This window comes from Sphaerodactylus townsendi, linkage group LG17 (genome assembly GCF_021028975.2).
Source record: "Sphaerodactylus townsendi isolate TG3544 linkage group LG17, MPM_Stown_v2.3, whole genome shotgun sequence".
NCBI classification, from domain to species: domain Eukaryota; kingdom Metazoa; phylum Chordata; class Lepidosauria; order Squamata; family Sphaerodactylidae; genus Sphaerodactylus; species Sphaerodactylus townsendi.
The window spans coordinates 7,499,656-7,517,496 of NC_059441.1; the positions used below are offsets into that span (position 1 = coordinate 7,499,656).

A 17,841-nucleotide genomic window follows, 5' to 3' on the forward strand; every position below is an offset into this window, starting at 1 on the left:
AACCAATCATTTTTCACTTGACAGCACCTGATGACAGTGGAGATATGCAAGTCAAATATGAATCACGTTCATGACTTAAAAATGGCTCACTCTTAATCATCAGTTCACAGCCAATGTATGGCAACCCTGTAGGATTTTTGAGGCAAGACACATTCAGAGGTGGTTTGCCATCGCCAGCCTCTGCAGAGCACCCCCTTTTATTTCCTTGAGGGTCTTCCATCCAAATACTGGGCAGGGCTGACCCGTCTTCGCTTCTGTGATTGGACGAGATCGGTCGGTCCAGGTCAGGCCACTCTTTAATTATGCTAATGCTATTTAGCATTGTTGTGACTGAAGTGATAGCGTAGGTTTGGACAACCCTGGTTTGTTCCCCCACAGTGCAGTGGAGGGTTGTTGGGTGACCCTGGGCCAGTCACATATTCTTAACCTAGTCTGCCTCATCAGGTTGTTGTGAGGATAAAATGGAGGAGAGGCCTACTCACTTGGAAGAGAAAGGCGGGGTATAAATAAATAGGCACGACTGAGACTAAAAAGACTCATTTGCTACAACACATCTGTTGATTCGAGGGCAGTGGTGGCGAACCTTTGACACTCCAGATGTTATGGACTACTGATTCCCATCAGCCCGTCCAGCATGGCCAGTTGGCCATGCTGGGCCAGGCTGATATGATCCTGCTTCCTGGAAGTCTCGCCCTGCTCTAGTCTAGAACAAGGATTTTTTTGTGTACTAGCTGTGGATCTCATTTAAACATCACTGCATGGTGCGGGCTAACCCAAGTGAAGTTTATTCCTTTCCACAAACTATTTCCCTGTCCCAGAGGTGAATTAATAATAAAATCAAGGATTGTAAAGCATTTTAAATGAGGAAGACTATATGCCATTAAAGGTTGAAATGAAATGAAATGAAAATGAGGAAGAGGAGTTAATGACAGCAAACCCAGGTGAAGTATTGTGGAGCTGAAGTTCCACGATGGCTACAAACTTATTTGCCTCCATAAAGCCAGACTTTGTAAGTTTGCCTTAGAACATGCACCCCAACTGGTGACTGCCCAGGCAGATCCAGGCTGCTGGTACAAATGTTCAAGTCTGTCGAAAAGTCACCTCAAAAGGTTCTACAGAACTGGAGCAAAAATGAGGTTCAAGAAGCACAGTAGGGCACTTTTCAAAGACTGGGGTTCATCATAAAGCACGGGTAGGGCTGTGGCTGAGTGGCAGGGACTCTGCTTGGCACGCAGAAGAAGAAGAAGAAGAAGAAGATGATGATGATGATGATGATGATGATGATGATGATGATTCGGTTTGATAAACCGCCCTACTGAAGAATCAGAGTGATGTACAACAAAGACAACAACAACCATAATGGAACAAATCTGAATAGCCAGGTTAAAATACAAAACCAAGAACAATGGCATGGCATCCTGCAATAAATGGTTAATAATTAATAGTAGAGTCTGGCATCACTTGGGGTGAAACCTGGGAATTAGTCAGATTCTTAGGCGGGGGGGCTGTGGATGGTCAGATTGTACAACCAGTGAACAGGGCAAGAGAGGCGGAATCAGGCGGGTCCCAAAGAAGCCCAGTGGAACAGCAGCAACTCAGGCCGTGGGAATTAGGTAGAAAGAGACCTCAGTAGGGAGAACCTGGACAGTAGCTGCCAGTCTGATAGACAATGCAGACTCCACTATCCCATGGTCTGGTTCCAATGCAGGCCAGCTTCCTGGGAGTCAAGTACAAGTCAGCTTGCAGTCAAAATCAAGACACCAGCTGCTTAAATGTCTTTCCAGCCAATTAACACCCAAGCAAATTAAGCTAAAAAAACCAGTTCAATGTCTTATGATGCTTTAGAGCGAAGACAAGGCTCAATGCTCCCCCAGCAGCACCTTGATCCGGCACCTTGAGGAAGTCCAGGCTGTCTGGTTGCTGGGAAATTCTGCCCGATCCTCAGAGACCTGTAGCAGGCCGGGCATGCCATGTTTTTGTATAAATTTTGTAGGCGGTTAAGCTGGCTTGCAGGGAGCCTTGTGGGTGCAGGACAAGTTGGGAGCTTTGATCACCCCATTCTAGTGAGACCTAGAAATGAAGCAATGCAAAGCTTAGACCAGACAGACATGATTACCCTCCGTTGAGGGAGTTATTATTATTATTATTATTATTATTATTATTATTATTATTATTATTCGGTTTGATAAACCGCCCTACCCCCGAAGGGCTCAGGGCGGTGTACAACAAAACAACAACAACCATAATAAAACAAATCGAATAACCCCAGTTAAAAATACAAAACCTTAAAACAATAGCAGCAGCATCCTACAATAAATAGTTAATAATTAATAATAGAGGCGTCTGGCATCACCCCAGGGGTCGAAACCTGGGAGTGGTCAAATTCTTGGGGGGCGGGGGGGCTGGCAGATGGTCAGGTGTACAACCAGTGAACAGGGCAAGAAGAGGGGCGGAATCAGCGGCGGGTCCCCCCAAAAGCCCAGTGGAACAGCAGCAACTCCAGGCCGTAAGTGGAAGTGAAAGACCTCAGCGGGAGAACCTGGACAGTGGCTGCCAGTCTGAGTAGACAATACCGAACCTCACTATCCCATGGTCTGGTTCAATACAAGACAGCTTCCTGGGGTCAAGTACAAGTCAGCTTTTTTGATCCCAATCAAGACACCAGCTGCTTAAATGTCTTTCAGCCAATTAACACCCAAGCAAATTAGCTAACCAGTTCAATGTCTTATGATGCGCACAGAACGAACAAGGCTCAATGCTCACCCAGCAGCACCTTGATCCGGCACCTTGAGGAAGTCCAGGCTGTCTGGTTGCTGGGAAATTCTGCCCGATCCTCCAGAGACCTGTGGCAACGGCGGGCATGCCATGTTTTTGTATAAATTTTTGTGAGCGGTTCGCTGGCTTGCGGGGCCTTGTGGGTGCAGGACAAGCGGTGGGGCTTTGATCACCCCATTCTGATGAAGACCTAGAAATGAAGCAATGCAAAGCTTGAGCCAGACAGACATGATGCCCTCCGTTGAGGGAGAGGCAAGTTGTTCAAGGTGCACTTCCCATTCGTGATCCTGTTGCTTGAATTAGCTTGTCTCCCAATGACACTGCATCGCCTTCGTGAGAGGATGAGCCCTCCTGCATCGCAGCAGGGGACCATCTTCACCCAGAATCCCGCTCCCAACAGGGCCCAAATGGGTACTCCTTCAAAATCTGTCAATCAAGATTTAGAGGAACCAGCCTGCCCCAACAGTTCTCCTTTTCCAACTAATATTCAAAGGTATCTTGCCTTTGAAGTTCTGTTCAGCTCTCAAAAGACTCCTGGATTTTGAAAAAGCCCTCTAAGCAAGCGACCATCGCTACATTTTATGGCACTGAATTCCAGAAATAGGTATTGTCTGATGGGAAGTCCTTCATTTTGCCCAACATGAACTAAAGCCAACCAAGGAGCAGCAGTGGCGTAGGAGGTTAAGAGCTCATGCATCTAATCTGGAGGAACCGGGTTTGATTCCCAGCTCTGCCGCCTGAGCTGTGGAGGCTTCTCTGGGGAATTCAGATTAGCCACACATGCCAGCTGGGTGACCTTGGGCTAGTCACAGCTTCTCGGAGCTCTCTCAGCCCCACCCACCTCACAGGGTGTTTGTTGTGAGGGGGGAAGGGCAAGGAGATTGTCAGCCCCTTTGAGTCTCCTGCAGGAGAGAAAGGGGGGATATAAATCCAAACTCTTCTTCTTCTTCTTCAGATGACCCTAAGTTCTAGTAGTCCAATGAAAAAGAGACCACATTTTATCTAGTTCCACTCCATGCCTCAGTTCATAAACTGTTATTTCCTGTCTCCCAGCCATCTCTATTTAAAAACGAAAAACCTCCAAACACTTCAGCCTTTCCTTGTACGGAAAATGCTCCAATCCCTCTGGTGTTTTAGATGTTGTTTTCTAACTCAAGATGTACCTTCAGCACTTTATGGTTTCAACATTAATCACTATTTTAAAATATTCCAGGGAAAAAATGTTATTTATGTTCAAGTAGGCAGTACTGAATGCTGTGAAGTCACAGTCATATGTCCAGGGCAGATGCGAGGCTGGCCAAGAGAGAAACTGAATTGCTCACCAGGGGGAGGCGGAGCAGCCCTGGAAGGGTAGTTGTGGCCCGGAGTCCTGTTGGAACTGCCTCTGTTTTGGGTCAGGTTCCGTCTCGTGGGCCCTAAAATGGAACATGGAAAACTTGGTCAAACTGCCAGTCAACGGCTGTAGCTATTGTTCTGGACAGCTTCAGACAGCTTCATACTTACTGGAGTTTTTGGGAAGTCCCGGCCCAATGCTGACCTGCAGCACTTTATTGCTTGGCTTGAGGACGGCCACGTCTCCCTGGCCTTGGTTGAACTGCACTTGGCGAGACCCTCCAGCACACCACGGCCCCCAAGTCTCCTTTTTCAACTTCACGTCAAGCCTAGTGCAGGAGCAAGCAAAGAGATCGTTGGTCCGCTGGCAGCTAGGGACACGTGAACCTTCAAGCCAGGCAGCAAAAGGAAGAAAAGGCACACTCAAGCGTGCTACTCACGTATTGCTAAATTTCAGAGGTAGCCTCCTTTGCGTTTTCTCCTCAAAGCGCTTTGACAAAAGGCTCAGGAACTCCGTTTTGAAGATGCATTCCAGGAAGCTGTCGTATTCTTGCTCATGGAGGACAAACAAGTCGTCTTGCATGGGGCTGTGGAAACAGCGGAGCATGAGAAATTCCAGAAGTCTGAAGACAACGTTAGGTTTGTGTTTCAAACTGGACAGTCAGATGTGTTTATATAAGTTCCCTTAAGATGCCTGCTTCCCAACACATTAGAACGCCGCGAAAAGTTCCAAAGAACCGGTAGTTCACGACGATTACGTCTGCGCCTGACTTAGATGGCCCAGGCTTGCCACCGAGTCAGATCTTGGAAGCCAAAGTCCAGTTCGGTCCTGATTCGAAGTCTTCTGTAAGAGAGACCATTTACTCCAGGTGCCCAGAATCACTTCATAAAGGCAGGCAATAGCAAACTCTCTTGTGCCTCTTTTGACTTGGAAACCCTTGTGGCGTCTCCAAAAGCCAGCTGTGACTTGATGACCCTTTCCACTCCCAGCTGTCCCTGAGCCACGCCCCCCACTCCCAACTGAGTGCAAAAGCATGAAACCAGCCCAGGGTGTATTCATTCTGCAAGAACACTCGGGAGGCCAACAGGGAGGAGTGCAAAAACAAGGTCCAAGCGCAAGGCTGGCCTTTTGCAGCCAGGAATCCTGCCCTCTGAACAGCCCTCTCTTCCCGTGCCCTCTCAGCCTCGAACAGGCAGCTCAGACCTTAAAGAGACAGACAGGATCCTCTCCACCTCGATCCTCCGCTTCAGGACCTCCTTCACGAGACCTCGGTCTGGGCCCTGCTTCACCTTTTCCCTCCCGATCAGGTACACACACTTGGGAGACAGGATGAGGTCTCGTTTGACACCCTGCAAAGACAATAGATCTCTGGGCGCTTGTGCTCACACCACCAGCAGGAACCAGAGCGGTGTACCCATCAGGTCTCAAGCTCTCAAGCAATTGCTGTTGAATTAACACAGTCTGGGCTGTCCCAACACTTTCCCAAGGATTGGTGCTTGAAGGCTGGGCTTCCCCACCCCTTGTTTTACTACAGTCACGCCACCCAAGGAAAGCCATGACTGTGGACTAAGGATCCTGCTCACATCCGTACCTTAAACCGCCGGTCATATTTGGTGACCTTGTCAGCAAAGTCGATCTTCTCGCGCTTGCCCAGAAACTGGCGCAGCTCAGGATGGTCCTCCATGCCGATGTAGTCTCCCACAAAGTTCCTGTTGATGCTGTTCCGCCTCCTCTCCTTCTTGTTCAGCAGCAAATCAGAGGCTTTGGAGGGAAACAAAGTATTTCTAACTACTTTGGCTGAAATTTGCGAAGGGCCAAACTAAAGACACGCAAGCAAGTCGCATGGGTTGAAAAGCAGTTGGAGGAGGGAGGTGTCTGAGCAGAAAAATGAAGGGGGAACAAGAATGAAGTGGTCACCCACCCACATTTACCTGCACTTACAGGCTTTTTTTTGCAGGGGAGTTGTTTTGTTTTTCTAAGCCAGGAGAAAGCTCCAAGCAGCTGCACGTGAGGTCTGACTTGGACCTAAGCTAGCCTTCTTTTTGTCAGGGGCACCTTTCTTTATGTCAGTGATGGCGAACCTTTTCAAGACCGAGGGCCCAAATTGCAACCCAAAACCCACTTATTTATCGCAAAGTGCCAACGTGGTAATTTAACCTGAATAACCCCCTCGAGCAGGAGCCAGCCTGCTGTAGCCTCCAGCAAGTCCCACATGTGCCGCTCTGTGCCTCTCTAGCATCTCTGCCACCTCTGCCCCTCCCCCTGGGTAGCAGCCACCTGGAGCACAGGCACCAGGCCCACCAGCTGAGTCCTCCCTGGTCGCTGAGGTGCACGTGCATCAAGTCCAGCGGCCCAGGCCAGCCTCCCAGACGTGGGAGGGCACCCCCCCCACCACTGACACACATGACTTTAACTCCCCTGTGCATGTAGCGTGCTCCACAGAGAGAGTTTCCTGAGTGCCAATTCCTTTGGCAGCATTCGCGGCCATCGAGGTCTCGCCACCACTGCTTTATGTCATCAGTGGTAACTGCAAACAGCTCTTTCCCTGTCCCCAAAATGTGGAACTGAGAGGGTTCCGTCATTTAGCTGAGGCTGTACCAAGAAGTGCCCCCCAACCCACCTCCTGAGCAGAAAAATCTGAGCTTGCTAAGCATCTTCTACTTCCGGAAGCTTCCAGGTCCTCATTGATGCTTCTCCTGCTAACTGTTTCGGGCTCAGTGATTACACAGAAGGAGATGTTTGGCACCGAATGCAGCTTTCTCAAAATCTCACGCTTCCTTTTTTTTAAAAAAAGCAAGCATCTAGCTCTCGAGATGACAAATAGATGCTTGAAGACCTGTGAGCGATTATGTGCTGAAGCCAGGGATCTTCTGAAGACTGCGGGGCTTCAGTGCTCTACAGATTTCATCCATCACCAACTTGAGAAACATATTGCAAAATGGGGAAATGGACACTGTTTATGTCGCTGGCAGAATCCGGTTTTCCTTGGGGTGTAGTTCGTTGTTTCACTTATTCCGCAAAGAACAATGTGTTTCTCCCCCTTCATTTCCACATGGAAAAAGTAGCCTATGCTCAAGTACTTGCTGGGGATTGTAGGACATTCTTTCCATGAAGGAGAGGCCTATTAGTGACTACTTGGTGACTAAAAAGAACCTCCATGTGTAGAGGTAGTCAATCTCTGAGTCCTAGTCCTCTCACAATACTAGACAACACAGTATCAACAGTAGAGACCTTTAAATTTCTAGGCTCCATCATATCTCATGACCTAAAATGGTCACCTAATATCAAAAATGTCATCAAAAAAGCACAACAAAGAATGTTCTTTCTGCTAAGCCAACTCAGGAAGCTCAAATCCTGCCTCCAAGGAGCTGCTGCTGATACAGTTCTACAGAGGGAATCATTGAGTCTGGTCATCTTGCACCTTCTATAACTGTGTGGTTTGGTTCTGCAACCCAACAAGATCGACATGTACAGACTTCAGAGAATAATCAGAACTGCAGAAAAAACAATTGCTGCTAACCTGCCTTCCATTGAGGACCTGTATACTGCACGGGTCAAAAAAAGGGCCGTGAAAAAATTTACTGCCCCCTCGCATCCTTGACATAAACTGTTTCAACTTCTACTTCTCTAAACGCCGCTACAGAGCACTGCACACCAAGACAACTAGACATAAGAACAGTTTTTCCCCTGTAACGCCATCACTCTGCTAAAACAAATATTCCCTTCGATAATGTCAAACCATTTATTATATATTTATTATATAGTCTATTGCACTACTTTTTTTCTTTTCATCATTCCTATTACCCATCTCCTCCCAATTATGACTGTATGACTATAGCTCAAATTGTGCTGACATTCCTCTCATTTTATTTTATGATTTTACATTTTATGTTTTTATTACTATTGATTGTTTCCTGATTGCTTACTAGACCTATATGACAATCATTAAGTGCTGTACCTTATGATTCTTGACAAATGTATTTTCTTTTATGTACACTGAGAGCATATGCACCGGAGACAAATTCCTTGTGTGTCCAATCACACTTGGCCAATAAAGATTCTATTCTATTCTATTCTATTCTATTCTATTCTATTCTATTCTATTCTAGTGTCAAGAGGCAACATCTGGAGAAGGCATCAGCCTCTATGGCCTGTTGTTGGACCTCCAGACTTCACTGGCTGGCCACAGTGTGAGACAGGATGCTGGGCTAGATGGACCACTAGTCTGATCCAACAGAGCTCTTCTTCTGTTCTTATTTAATCCCACACGCTTTGTACCAGGTGGATCCCAGCAATGCAGGAGACGGGAAGGGGTGAGTTTGCCATGGCTGCAACAGACCATCGCAACAAACAGTCTCTACGCAAAGGACATTTCATTCACCTCACTGACACCATCATCTGCCTCCAGTCTCAAGTGCACAAGGGTTATTTTTTCCCCTCTGGAACAGCTCTACAGCTTTGCCCCAGCGCCAGCAGTAACAAAATACCTTCTTCTCTCATTTGTAATGCATTTTCCTAAATACTTATTTTCGCCATGCCTTTCTGATCTCCCGTATGTGAGCCATCATCATATTTTCACTTCTCGTGATCTCTTCCAGCAGGAACAACTGCAACCAACCAAACATACCTCGGCAAGTTAAAAAGAGGCGGGCACATTTATCCGGGTAAAGAAGGGTTGCATCATAATTTTGTTTGTTGTGTTTCCATTCTGCTTCCCAGCCAAAACAGCCCACAGTGATTTAAAGTGAAACTGGAATCTAATTTATAAACAGTGCTGAGAGGGGGGGTGGGGGGGTTTCAGGCACGCCTGGATTGAGGCATGATAGAGGAGCACCCGGTTTCTGCATTTTCTCCCAATTGTCTTGTGGTTGGCAGCTGGGAGCTTTTCCAATGGCCTTTGAATGGAGGCCATCACTGAATCAACAGAGAGCACCCTCTTAAAGATCACTGTCACGCCCCAAGTTACAAAACAAAAAACACAGCGTGAATCAGCAGAAAGGGGGAAGTCTCCCTGTGATCTCCCACTAATAAGAACATAAGAACAAGCCAGCTGGATCAGACCAGAGTCCATCTAGTCCAGCTCTCTGCTACTCGCAGTGGCCCACCAAGTGCCTTTGGGAGCTCACATGCAGGAGGTGAAAGCAATGGCCTTCTGCGACTGTTGCTCCCGACCACCTGGACTGTTAAGGCATTTGCAATCTGAGATCAAGGAGGATCAAGATTGGTAGCCATAGATCGACTTCTCCTCCATAAATCTGTCCAAGCCCCTTTGAAAGCTATCCAGGTGAGTGGCCATCACCACCTCCTGTGGCAGCATATTCCAAACACCAATCACACGTTGCGTGAAGAAGTGTTTCCTTTTATTAGTCCTAATTCTTCCCCCCAGCCTTTTCAATGGATGCACCCTGGTTCTAGTATTGTGAGAAAGAGAGAAAAATTTCTCTCTGTCAACATTTTCTACCCCATGCATAATTTGATAGACTTATTTATTTTATTTATTTATAATCAATTTTATATACCGCCCCTCCCCCGAAGGGCTCTGGGCGGTGAACAACATAATCATAACAGAAATAACATTAAAATCCCAGTTAAAACAGCGAATTAAATAAAATTACAGCGGCATCCGACAAATTTCATAAAACGTAATACACCCACCCTGGAAGCAGACCCAAAAAGCTGAGGGCCTCCACAAAATTAAGGGCCCAGAGCGAAAGGAGGGGAGGAGGGGGGGGAGGGCGCACTTCAGCGGTCGGCCCCTCCAAACGCCCGGTGGAACAATTCGGTCTTACAGGCCCTGCGGAACTCTCCAAGATCCCGCAGGGCCCGGATAGCTGGTGGTAAAGTGTTCCACCAGGCAGGGGCCAGGGCTGTAAAGGCCCTGGCCCGGGTAGAGGCCAACCGCATCATCGAGGGGCTAGGGACAACCAGCAAGTTGGCCTCTGCCGAACGCAGAGGCCGCAGAGGGACATATGGGGTAAGACGGTCCCGAAGGTACGAAGGTCCCAGACCGCGTAAGGCCTTAAAGGTGAGTACCCACACCTTATGAATGATTCGGAACTCAACCGGAAGCCAGTGCAAGCGGCGCAACACAGGTTGAATGTGTTCTCTAAAGGCACCACCTGTGAGCACACGCGCCGCTGCATGTTGCACCAGTTTCAACTTCCGGATCAGACGTAAGGGAAGGCCCGCGTAGAGCGAGTTACAATAGTCTAGCCTAGAGGTGACCGTTGCATGGATCACAGTGGCGAGGTCTGCCTGGGAGAGGAAGGGGGCCAACCGCCGGGCCTGTCGAAGATGGAAAAACGCAACCCGGGTTATATGGGCCACCTGGGTCTCCATTGAAAGAGACGAATCCAGGTGGACCCCCAGGCTGCGGACGGAGGAGGCTGGTGCCAATGAAGCCCCCTCCCACTCCGGGGGCTGAAAATTCCCCGCCTCCCCCCGGCGGCCCAGCCAAAGGATCTCCGTCTTCGATGGATTCAGTTTTAACCTGCTCTGTTGCAACCATCCAGCAACCGCCTCCAAACAATGCTGTAGAGCTGCAGGGGCGGCAACTGTCCCCCCCTCCATCAGCAGAATGAGCTGAGTGTCATCAGCATACTGATGACAGATCAGCCCAAAGCTCCGCACCAACTGAGCAAGTGGTCGCATATAGATGTTAAACAATAGCGGGGAGAGCAATGCCCCCTGAGGCACACCACACTGAAGTGGGCACCTCTGGGAGGCTTGGTCCCCACACCACACTTGCTGACTCCGGTCCCGGAGGAACGAGACAATCCACTGAAGGACAGTGCCCCGCACCCCGGAAGCGGCCAGGCGGTGGGCCAAAAGGTCGTGGTCGACCATATCAAACGCTGCGGTAAGGTCCAATAATACCAGCAGCGCCGATCCACCTCGGTCAAGTTGTATGCGGAGCGTGTCCGTGATGGCGACAAGAACAGTCTCCGTCCCATGCCCAGCACGGAAGCCGGACTGGAAGGGATCGAAAGCCTGTGCGTCCTCCAGGAAGCCCTGAAGCTGCTCCAACACCACTCTCTCAATTACCTTCCCCAGAAACGAAAGATTCGAGACGGGGCGGTAATTGGCCAGATCTCCTGGATCTAACGATGGTCTTTTTAAGAGTGGGCGGACCACTGCCTCCTTCAACCCACCCGGAAAGACTCCTTGCTCAAGGGAGCCATTGATGATCTTCAACAGGTGGGGTCATAGCTCCTCCTGGCAGGCTTTAATAAGCCAGGAGGGGCACGGATCCAGAGGACAAGTAGTAGGTCTAACAGCAGCCAGAACCCTGTCGACACTGGCTTCGGAGAGCAGGGAAAACTGGGCCAAACAAGGGCCGGAAGACGGCAAGGGAGCCTCTAGTTCGCTAATTGTATTCAACACAGAAGGAAGGTCCTGGCGGAGCGACGCGACTTTATCTGCAAAGAAGCTCATAAATGCCTCACAGCTAATAGCCAATTGAGAATTTGTAGAACCTGCAGGTAATGAGGTCAAAGTCCGAATTAGACGGAACAGTTGTGCCGGGCGGGAGCTAGCAGATGCGAGAGAAGAGGAGAGGAAGGCTCTCTTCGCCTCTTTCGTCGCCATCTCATAGGCCTTCATAAACATCCTATAGGATGTTCGCGTGGCTTCGTCACGAAATTTCCTCCACACTCGCTCTAGTCGTCTGAGTTCCCGTTTCATATGGCGTAGCTCCTCGGTATACCACGGAGCCAGCCGTGAACGGGGACGCAGAGGACGCCGGGGGGCAACAACCTCAATGGCATCGGAAAGCCGGGTATTCCAATCTTCCACCTGCTCATCGAGTGTGCCGGCAGGTTCAGGATCCCGCAGAGCATTCAGGAAACCAAGTGGATCCATAAGTCTCCGCGGGCGGACATAAATGAGTCCGTCGCCTAGACGGGGGAGGCATGGCAGGTCCATCCGAACCTTCAGGGCATAATGGTCGGACCATGGCACTCTATCAATAGAGGATACGACCATATTAATTCCCGACCCGAAGACCAAATCCAACGTGTGACCCGCCTCATGAGTGGGGCCAGAACTTACCAAGGAGAGGCCCAGCGTCGCCATGGATGACACCAGGTCCGCGGCTACTGCACATGAGGCAGCATCGACATGGACATTGAAATCCCCCAAGACACTTCAATCATTTCCCCCCTCAGACGTCTCCTCTCCAAACTAAAGAGTCCCAAATGCTGATGTCAACCTTCTTTGGCCTGTGCAGGCAGGAAGGCGAACTGAGGAACCTTCCCCCAGTTTTTGAATCCCCTCCCTCCAGTCGCTCAGCATAACAAGAAAAGGGAACCCTTTCCAGACGCGAGAACACAAATGCAGCTCTACCCTGAGGGCAAAGCCTTCCACATCGCAGAGCAAATATTGAGCATTCTTACATTCACGTTCATTTGAATGTTGTTGTACAGGAGAAGGTCTGTGTGGATTATGCCCCATATTAACCAGTGTGGATAGGGTGGCCCCATCTGCATTTCCTGTCTTTGGCCAGCCCTACCGGAGCTTTCTGAAAAACAGCCATCCCAGCACAAACGCAGACAATGCCAAATTTGGAGAATGTGGGTTTTGCTCAGGAAGTCCCACAGACAATTGCTGAGGCTCACCTTTCCTTCAGGAAAAATGCCTCTGATCAACCAGCAAGTGATTAAAAGGAGGATATTTTTGGACTTCCTGAATAAAAGGCAGCTCCTGTGAAAGTTCAAATAGATCTTAGCCCATCATACTAGTTTCACATCTGTTTTCAAACTGGAAGAGAGACAGAAAGAACGATTATGGCTGACGGAAGATCACAGCATCTGTTCCAAGTTTTAATTGACTTGGTTGAGTTTCCCAGCTCTTCTCCTCACTTGATCTTTGTTTTATTGCAGCGTTTTCTATTTATATGGTCTGTTTTTGTAAACTTCCTTGAAGACTTTAATTTTTGTACACTTCCTTGAAGACATAAAAAAAGTATAAACGCAGAGCTGAACTTCTTTAAATAAGTAAATGAAAAGTTTACATCCTTGTGGCGTAGAGTTTCAGAGATAGCTGTGTTGGTCTGTAGTAGAACAGCTAGATGTGTGTCCACCTTAGAGACCAACAGGATTTTTGAGGTATGAGCTTCGACAGTCAAAGCTCTGTCAGATTCAAGTTGGAATTGGAGATCCTTGAGTTTTCATATCCCAGTAAGAAGACAGAAGGAGCATTGCGGACTGCGGATGAACAACTATGAGGTGAAATGTAAGGGGCTTGATTACAGCAGAGAAGAAGAAGAGTTTGGATTTATATCCCGCCTTTCTTTCCTGTAAGGAGATTCAAGGGGGTTTACATTCTTCTTTCCCTTACCCCCTCCCCCCCCCAACAAACACCCTGTGAGGTAGGGTGGAGCTGAGAGAGCTCCGAAGAACTGTGAGTAGCCCAAGGTCACCCAACTGGCATGTGTTGGAGTGCATAAGGTAATCTGGTTCACCAGATAAGCCTCCGCAGCTCAAGTGGCAGAGTGGGGGATCAAACCCAGTTGTCCAGATTAGAGTGTACCTGCTCTTAACCATTACACCACACTGACTCTCAGGGGCAGAAAATTAGCGTGACTTAAGAGTACACTTCAGCAGATGCATAAGGCAAGCTCCGGTCCGTGGAAGTTATGCTCTATCAACTGTTTGTCTTCAAGGTGCCAGAAGGCGTATTCTGCACTACCAGATTTAACACAGCTTTCCTTCTAGAGCAGGGATCTTCAAACTATGGCCCTCCAGATGTTCATAGACTACAATTCCCATGAGTCCTACCACTTGGCCATGCTGGCAGGGGCTGATGGGAATTGTAGTCCATGAACATCTGGAAGGCCATAGTTTGAAGACCCCTGCATTACAGCATAAAATGCACGCCGTCCCGGGTCCCTCTCTTGTGCCTACGAGGTAGCCGAAGCCCACCCACCCAATAAAGAAGGGCTCTTCAAACTATGGCCCTCTAGATGTTCATAGACTACAATTCCCATGAGCCCTACCACTTGGCCATGCTGGCAGGGGCTGATGGGAATTGTAGTCCGTGAACATCTGGAGGGCCATAGTTTGAAGACCCCTGTTCTAGAGAATTTGCCAGCAGGATATGAGAAGAGGACTGTTTTCCAGCCCACCCCCTCTTCCTAAACTAATGAACTCACCTCCCCTTTCCCTAGCTGAGGGAAGAAGTGGCAGAACAAACCAGTAGCTCCCAGCAACGCTGCCAGTGCTGTTTCCTCCCCACACTCACACTAATTGCAGTGTCTCTATCAAAGCACAGCAGCCCCGTCTGATGCAATTAAGAGCCAGAAAACCCCGGCTCTTCCTTCCAAAACAAACAAATCTTAATGATGACAAGAGAAGCTGTGAAATAAATAAAAGCAAAAGAGAGGTCATGAAAACTAATCTTTCACACTGCTCTCTGGGCCCTCCCAGTCAAAAGATGCAGCCAATATTACCAAACACTTTGAACTACCCCAGATGCAGGACAGATGCAAACTGGGAACTAGCCGCAGGAATCCGAGCTCCCACTCCAATTGGGGAAGGAGGAAGGCATACTTTTAAGGCTGGCTTTGGATCTGCAAACACAGGGCTGCATTGAAACCTGACCTTAAATAACTTGTCCACTACAGACTATCATTGCTTTAATATTCATTCCCTGTTTCAAGGAAACTTGGAACTGTAGCTGCATGAGGAGAGTGCTACGCGTTTCCAGTGGAGATTTCTCAGCATCTTCCGCGGGCTGCAATTATCAGGATTCTCTGGGGGGAAAGCCCTAGGAGTTATGCTCCAGGTAGTCATGTCTTTTAACAAGTCAGGTTCAGGGTTCCCAGAGTCAACTTTCACTGCTCACAGTCACACAAGAGTGGGTAAAGCTATCTTTTAAATAACCACAGGGTCTTGATTCCGCTGGGGGCGAGGGGGATGCTTCTGGCTCTCTCGCACACTGTTTTCCCCAAGCCAAAATAGCCGGGAGAGTGTTATGTTCAACCCAGATCTGACTCATTAAGTCAGTAACATGCTCTGGTCTGGATGACCCACACTAGTGAAAGTTGGAAGCTTGATTAGTGTTTGTAAGGGCGACCGCCAAGGAAGTCTAGTCCAGTGGTTATCAACCTTCCTAATGCCGCGACCCTTTAGTACAGCTCCTCATGTTGTGGTGAACCCCCAACCCTAACATTTATCCATTTTACAGCTGGAGAACACTGATGCAGAGAGTCTTAGGCGACCCCTGTGAAAGGGTCGTTCCACCCCCAAAGGGGTCCCGACCCAGAGGTTGAGAACCGCTGGTCTAGGCCAGTGATGGCGAACCTTTTCGAGACCGAGTGCCTAAACTGTAACCCAAAACCCACTTATTTATCTCAAAGTGCCAACCCGGCAATTCAACCTGAATACTGAGGTTTTAGTTTAGAAAAAATGGTTGGCTCTGAGGCGTGCATTACTCGGGAGTAAACTTGGTGGCAGTCTGTGGCTTTGTTTTGAAGCAACCGTGCAACTTTTCCAACGGGTGAATCACGACCCTAGGAGGGTTTACTCAGAAGCAAGCCCCATTGCCAGCAACCAAGCTTACTCCCAGGTAAAGGATCCCACTTTAGTTCTTCGCATGAAAATCAGTGGGGTTTAACAGCGCTTAGCAGGATTACCTACACTGCTTCCCCAAAACTTGGTCTAAGGTTTAATGCTAATAATCGAGCCCAACGGCCCAGGCCAGCCTAAATGCGGGGGGGGGGGGCGACTCTGCACGTGCCCACAGAGAGGGCTCTGAGTGCCACCTCTGGCACCCGTGCCATAGGTTCGCCACCACTGGTCTAGAGCCACTGCACAGAGGTAGCCAATAGCAAAACACCTCTTTTCCCTCTCTTGCCTTGAAAACCCTACAGGGTCACCTTCAGTTGGCCGCAACTTGACAGCAGTTCCCACCAGCATCTAGTTTGAGCCTTGCATGGATGCAGAGCAGACAAGCTGTTAATCTAAACAGGGACCAAAGTGATTTGCAGCCCTTGCCTCCTTAATTCTATGAATGAACCCTTTGGGGTGGACCTTTTTTTTACTCCGTTAGGTGCATGAGCTCTGAGCTGAAGATGCTGGTTCAGCTCTCATCTCAGCCAGAAACTCAATAGAGGGCTTTAGAGAAGCCAGCCTCTCAGCTTCAGCGGCTAGTCTGTAAAGCAAGATAATAACACCTCCGACCTTGTATTGCTACGGAACGAATGACAGATGTTGCACACAGGACACACTAAGGAAGAGTTGCAGGTGAGCAATACCAGTTCACCACTAGAGAGCAGAGGAAGACAGCTGTTTCCCAAGGCCACTTCTAAATCTAAGTCTGATGACGATCTCCACCTTCTTGGTCTACCTGCCAGGCTACTGGATTAGCCCACCTGCTGCCCTACCAGAAGTCCTTTTGTTCCTCCCAAGGTGGTTTAGATCAAGAGAGTGGAAGAGCTGACTAACTCAACCAAGTCACTTTCAAAGGACAGCCACGCTGGTCTGCAGCAGAAGAGCTAGAACTGAGTCCGGAAGCACCTTAAACACCCACAAGATCTGACAAGGGAAGCTTTGAGTCTCGAAAGCTTATACTCTGAGAATCCTGCTGGTCTCTAAGGTGCTGCTGGATTCCCTTCTAGCTCTTCATCGAAGTCTGTCTTTGGAGAGCCTACTGCAGGAGGCGACACTTTGCCATCATACTTACGGACTCTGGTGCTTTGATGAAGATTTTTGTCCTCCCTAGCTGGTACTGGTCAGGATCCACGTTGACCGAGTGGAGCAAGTGGAGAACTCCTCGTTTTTCATCCCCTTTCCAGGAAGGCCAGGTTGCTTTGGTCAGGATGGCGTACCTTGGAAGAGGGAGGAAACAACTCACTGAGACCAGATGTGTCCCGCATCAGCAGAACAGGGGTGAGATCCTGCCACAGTGTATTTCATCCTTGTGAACAACAGTTCTTACGAAAGAGGAGCTGACGGGAAATTCCCTGGCTCTGCATCCGAGCAAGAACCATCTACAGGGAATAACTACAATGGAAGTGCCAAGAATTCTTCAAGCTAACAAGAACGGTATTTTTGTTTTTAAAAAAACAATTCCAGGTGTGAACACTGCTGTAGAGCTGGAGTTGGATTGTTCACACACACACATACACACCCTCCCCCCAGTTTGTGCAGAAAACCTAAACATAGAGCACAGGTGTCAAACTCGCAGCCCTCCAGATGTTATGGACTACAGTTCTCCTGCTGGCAGGGGATGATGGGAACTGTAGTCCATAACATCTGGAGGGCCACGAGTTTGACACCTATGACATAGAGCATTGGTGGCAAACCTATGGCACTCCAGGTGTTCATGGACTACAATTTCCATCAGCCCCCGCCAGCATGGCCAGTTCCTAGGGACTCCAATGCCCATTGGCCATGCTGGCAGGGGCTGATGGGAATTGTAGTTCATGAACATCTGGAGTGCCATAGGTTCGCCACCATGGCTCTACTTGAAAACCTCCAGCAAAGGAATGCCTGCCCCCACTCCTAGTTAACTGGTTCCATGTTTTTCCTTAGGAATACAAGAAGCTGTCGTATGCAGAGTTGAACACAGTTCCTCTAGCTCAGGATTATGTGCCTCAGCTAACAGCAGCTCTCCAGGATCTCAGGCAAAAGAGGGCCTTTCACAGGACCTGAGAAGCTTGGGACTGAACACCGGGGAAGGCAGAACTTGGCCTGACCCAGCCACTGCTCTCCTTAAGCAAGATCACACTCTCA

The 17,841-nt window shown here is 48.9% G+C and overlaps 1 protein-coding gene across 1 annotated transcript in view; it reads right to left on the minus strand.

Moving 5' to 3' along the window:
• MYO1E (myosin IE) overlaps positions 1-17,841 on the minus strand; it is a 32,786-nt gene that overhangs the window by 3,209 nt on the left and 11,736 nt on the right. Inside the window, 9 exon segments of the mRNA XM_048481702.1 lie at positions 2,764-2,965; positions 4,098-4,190; positions 4,279-4,436; positions 4,548-4,694; positions 5,312-5,457; positions 5,700-5,869; positions 8,596-8,613; positions 8,616-8,715; positions 16,790-16,934. Of these exon segments, the coding sequence (XP_048337659.1) occupies positions 2,764-2,965; positions 4,098-4,190; positions 4,279-4,436; positions 4,548-4,694; positions 5,312-5,457; positions 5,700-5,869; positions 8,596-8,613; positions 8,616-8,715; positions 16,790-16,934 (1,179 nt within the window).